This window comes from Entamoeba histolytica, genomic scaffold, assembly GCF_000208925.1.
Source record: "Entamoeba histolytica HM-1:IMSS scf_1104750519137 genomic scaffold, whole genome shotgun sequence".
Taxonomy (NCBI): Eukaryota; Evosea; order Mastigamoebida; family Endamoebidae; genus Entamoeba; species Entamoeba histolytica.
In genome coordinates this window covers 19,168-25,240 of record NW_001915069.1, presented here as the reverse complement: position 1 = coordinate 25,240, position 6,073 = coordinate 19,168, and the positions used below count along the sequence as shown (strand labels likewise).

The 6,073-nt window shown below is 19.5% G+C and overlaps 1 protein-coding gene across 1 annotated transcript; it reads right to left on the bottom strand.

The window, feature by feature from the left end:
* Positions 1-733: 733 nt before the first annotated feature.
* On the bottom strand, positions 734-1,846 carry EHI_188600 (dentin sialophospho protein precursor, putative; the record flags this gene model as incomplete). The annotated part of the gene is made up of 1 exon (XM_644359.1): positions 734-1,846. The coding sequence occupies one exon, from the start codon at positions 1,844-1,846 to the stop codon at positions 734-736; it is 1,113 nt and encodes a 370-aa protein (XP_649451.1).
* Positions 1,847-6,073: the final 4,227 nt, after the last annotated feature.

Below are 6,073 nucleotides of genomic sequence, written 5' to 3'. Positions count from 1 at the left end.
TAATAAAATATTGTTAATCATTTTACATCTTTAAATTAGACACTTTTATTGAATATTTCTAATTTTTACATTAAAAATAAATAATTTATTTCTTCTTTCTTTTCTTATTTTATTACCTCTTTGTGATTTATTATCTCTTTTTGATTTATTACTTTTTATATTCTTTATTCTACTTTCTTTTTTTATTCTTTCTTCATCTACTTCTACTTCTTACTTTACTTTATTCTTTTATATCTTTCTTTCTCTTCTTTTTCAATTATTTGCTTTTTTTCGTTGCCTAATTAATTGTATGTACAATTTCATTAATCAACAATCCTCAAGTAATTAATGATTAAAATTTAACACATAATAATAACGATGAAAAAAAACAAACGTAATAAATGATAACAATCAAACAATGAATGATTAAAATAAATATAGAAAAATATATTATAAAAATGTGTTTTAATAATAAAGTAGATAAATAAAAAGAATAAATCAGAAAATGAAGAAATAATATAGAATAAGAGAAAAGAAAGATAATAAAATATAGTACATAATAACAAATAAATCAAGAATATAATAATAACTCAAAACAAGTATAATAAAATATGAAAGTAAGAAAGTAACAATTAATAGTTATTATATCATTTTAATTGATAATTATTGAAAATAATAAATGATAATGATAATATTAAAAATATAGCAATTATTATATATTGTTGATAAATAGAAATAAAAACAAAATGTTCAATTAGAAGAATAAAAGGGTGATGATAACACCAAGAATAATAAACATACATGATGCTCCATCGATGTTTTTATTACTATTTGAATCTTCATCTTCACTATTATTTGTTTTATCATCGTTTTTATTTTCAGATTTAGACTCTGGTTTATTTGTTGGAGTATTTGGAGTTTTATTGTCTGTTGTATTTTTTCCTTCTTCTTGCCCATTTGGAGTTTTAGGTTTGTTGTTTTCATCACTTTCATTTGTTCCGTTATCATCTTTTTCTTTTGTTGTATCATGTTGTCCATCATTTGTTCCACTTGTTTCTTGTTCTTTTTCTTTTCCTTGTTTATTTGTCTGCTCAGTTTCTTGTTTTCCATTTGTTGATGGTGTTTTTGCTCCTTTTTGTTCGGATTGACCCTGTGGATTTTGTTCATTTGTTATTCCTGACTGTCCTTTTGAATTTTGTTCATTTGTTCCTGATTGTCCTTCTGGGTTTTGTTCATTTTTTACACCTGTTCCACTTAGTTCTGTTTGACCCTGTGGATTTTGTTCATTTGGTATATTTATTCCACTTGGTGAAGTATTTGGTACTTTTTGTTGTGTACTTGTTTTTGTATCTGATCCTAATCCTTCACTTTCTTGTTGTCCTTCTGTACTTTCTGCAGTGTTGTCTTTACTTGGATTTGTTGTTGTTTTAACTGGAGAATCTGTTGGTGTATTTACTGTGCTTGATCCACTTACTGATTTTGTTGAATCTGTTACACCTGTTGATGAAACAGGTAATGATTGTACTGGTTGATCTTTTGCTGTTGGTTGTGTTACTGCTTCACTCCTTGATTTTTGATCTTGATCTTGTGTTTTGTGTGTTAAGTCTTGTTGTTCTTGCTCTTTTTCAACAGTCTGTTTCTGAGAATGTTGTCCATTCTCCTGTCTTATATCTGAAACTTCATGAATAGCTTCTCCCTTTAAATGTACATTATATACATTATACAGTCTTTTATGTTTATTTGAATACATCTGAATGTTTCTACTTTCTTTAATACTTTGTCCTTTACTGAGAAAAGTCTCAGTTGAAGTAGCAAGTACAATAAATAATACAAATGTGATCATTGAATGAAGCCATCTCCAGTTCATTTCTTTAAATATGTTCTGTCTTTTCTTTATTTTATTTTTTCAATTCATTCTTCTTTATTTCAATTCATTTTATTATATTATTTAATATCAATTCAAGTTCAACCAATATGAATGAATCAAAGAATTATTCGTTTTATTTCATCATTTTATTTTATATTCATTTTGTAGTTCAATAACAAATAAATTGAAATGAAATTAAATTAAAATTCAATTCATTTTTTGTAATTCAATCAACAAAATAAATAAATTAATAAAAATATAATAAATCATAAATCAGAATCAATAAAACAAAAATTTTATACATTTTTCAATTCAAAATGCAAATAATTAGTATTCTAAATTTTAGATAATTTTTATTCCTATTTTAATAACCCAAAAATAAAATTGATAATAAATATTAGACATGTATTGAATTAGTTTTTACTTGAATAATAACTCTAAAACAAAATTAAAATGAGATAACAATAATTCCTATATAAAATGATAATAAAATTGATGTTTCAATTAATATTCATCAAAGATTATCTATTCTTTTATTAGTAGGTGTAGTTTATAATATGAAATTAAAATTATTAAAAAATACCTTATTCAGACTTTATCATATTAACAAATTATATGTTCATTTGTTATTAATTATTCTATCTCTAAATCATTCATAATATGTTTATTCATAACTAGAACATTTTTCATTAATGTATCAATTTGATTTAGTTTTTTTGAATAATAACTTCTGTTATCGTATTATTATTGTTAAATATTTTAATATTTAATTTTAGTATTTAATATATAAATTGTTAGTACTTAATAATTTAAACGAGAATTGTCAATGAACTTATATGACATTCTAATATTTCATTAATTCATATTTGTTAACCATTTTATTATTTATCCATTGGACTATTTCTGATTCTTTATTTATTGTCATGTTCATATTTATTTAAAAATATAAAATTATCTTTTTTGAATATATTTCACCAATAAATATTATTTCAAACAATATTATTTCATTTTACTGTTTCTCATCAAATCAAAATTATGTTAATTATTCATTTTAATTTAACATGTAACTATTTTTTATATTAGATATTATACACTTTAATGTCTTTTTATTCAATGATATCAGAGTGTTTTACTCTATCACTCAGTTTCATTCTTTATCAAATATTTATTTGATGAAATTGAAGTATCACTTATTCTATTAATTCTTATTTCTTCTTTGATTATTCATTACTATTTATAATCATAACCATATTTTACATTTCCTATCATTATAAATCAAAATATTTTTGAATTTTCAATGTATATATCATTCTTAACTGATATTGTAAAAACATACACAAAAATATGTATTTTACTATTATTTAGTTATAATATTCTTAACATTGTCACTATTAAACAAATTCATATTTCATTATTAATTAATGATGTTTTATAACTCTAAATCTCAATTTAATTTGTTTTTGATTTTCTTCTTTATTACTTATAAATTTATTGAATTAATATTCTTATAGTATTTATACGCTATTTCAACTATCTTTCATTTTTATTTTTATTATACTATCCCTATCAATATTAAAATATTTCTTACTATTATATTATTATATATTCTTTTCCATTTTTATATCTATTAATTGTCTCTATTTTTCTATTTTATTAACTTATTTTCATGAACAACATGTGTATCATTGTCTAGTATTATTGTTTAATATTTCTCCATTCATTGTTATTTCTCTATTTATATTTGATTGTTTTATTTCTTTGAATTAATTTCTTTTTCTTATGAGTTATTAATTATCATATCCATCATTAATTTTATTAAATTTATTGAATAACTCTTCAAATATCTATTTTCATTAATAGTGTATATTTTCTTTGTATGCTTTCATTATTAATATTGTATATTTCTCAATAAATTAAACATGTTTCTTTTTGATTTAATCCCATTTAATCAATTATTTATTTAATTCATCTCATATATTATTTTTGTTTCATTTAACACTAGCTCATTTTGTTGAAATTTTTTTATTATTTTTACACTTTAATTTTAATATAACTTAATTTAAACTTATTGTTTAATTATTTTATTTATTACCCAACACTCTTTTTAATTAAAAGTCTTATATTCTATTATATAAATATTGTATAATTTGTATAGTGAGTTGTTGTGTATGTTTTATTACTTCTTTCTAGATTCAACTTTTTAACATATTGAACTTTAATACCAAATCATCATTATATATAATCAATTATTTGACAATTTCAAATTAAATATTTTGAATTTATCATTCATACAAATTCACTATATAGTTGTGATGTTTTAGTATAAAACTCTTTTTAATGTATATTCTTTTTTATAATCCTCTTTTATTTATGTACTTTCATTTATTTTATTTTTATAATTGTAATACTTTCATTTTATTTTATTAATATTTAAAGTTTTTTAAATTACTTTGATACATTATTGTTGAATTTATTATTTTAACATCAAGTATTTAACAATTTATGATATTTATAATATTCAAATTATGTTTTTGAATTATTTAATTATTTCTTCTTATAAAAGATCAATTTTAATAGAATTAGTTTATAAACCACAACTACTACTACCACCCTATTTTCTTTTATTGAATATTATTATTTTATTTCTTATATTACATATTATTTCTTATTTCATTATCCAAATAAGTATTCCATTTAAAAATAAACATCAACTAATATTCTAATAAAAATAATATTCTTTCATTATTTGTTTATGGCTCTTTTTATCAAATAAATAGAATTTAATATAGTTTTGTATATTCATTGGATTGTTTTTGAATAATTGTTTCAAAATAATATTATTATTTTTCTCTTCATTTTTCAAATCAATCTTTATCAAATTTCTCATTATTTTGTTATTCATTTTGACATAATTATATTTGTTCTCTTCATTATCAACTAAACATCTGTTTGTTTAGTTTTATTCTGATTTTTATTCATTTTTTTCTATTTTTTCATATAAATTCTTTTACAATTATTTAATTCTATTAAATTTTACTCTAATCCTTATACTATTCTTTCTTTTCTTCTTTTATCTTTTATAACATTATGACAAAATTATAGTTTTTTATTAGTTACTATTAAACCATTTTAATATATTAATTGAATATCTGTTTTATTTGTATTTAATATTATTTTGTCTTTATTTCATTTGTAATATCTCTTCTTTAATTGTTTATTTCCAATTTTACTGCTTTCTTTTTCTCTTTTGATTTATTTGTATTTTTATTTGTTTCTCCTTCTTTCCTTATTTATCTTTTCTTGTTTTTATCTTTCATTCTTATCTCTTCTCTCTCTTCTCTTTTTATTAACTCTTTTTTCTTTCTCATTTCTTTCTATTTAATTAAATATATTTCCTTTCAATTTTCTTTTTTTTCTCTTGTTTTTTGTGAAACATTCTTCATTTATCCTTCTTTATTCCATTATCATTATTTTACTTTTATCATCTTTATCATCTTTCTTTTTATTAATTACAATATTTGTTTTAATGTTCAAAATTTTGCTGTTTCATTTATTTATTATACAGTTCTTTGGAGTATTAATCATCTTCATGGTTACATAATTGAACGAATAAAAATTTGTTTTTTTTATTCACTTTGTTTTTTAGTTAATTCATTAAATTAAATTATAACACCTATGATTAATCAAATTGTTAATTGATTATATAATTAAATTCTGTTGTTATGCACAATATCTTTTGTTAATTTTTATATGTTGAATCTTTTTTTTATTATATAAGTATTATTTAATTCATTTTTTCTTGAAAAATATACTATTGAAAATCCCATTTATTATCATTTATATTTTGATCATTAATACTTTTGTAATTCTAAAAATGAATAGTTATTAACAATTAAAATATTTAGATATATTATTATATCATACTTAAACTTCATTGAAATATTGAAACATTTTATTCATTGTTATATTTAGTTTATTATTTTTGATAATTTTTATTTATAACTATTGTTGTAAATTATAAAAATGATTGATGTACATTTTTAAAATGAAACAAAGAATGAAAAAAAATATTATTGATATAGTTTATAAAGGATAGAATTTATTTGACTATTATTGTAAATATTTATTTTAAAATAATCATTAAGATGTTTCTAGTTCAAATAATGAATAGTTTCAATTATTGATAGTTTATCACTTGTATTGTTAGCGTTATGAATTGTTTTATTA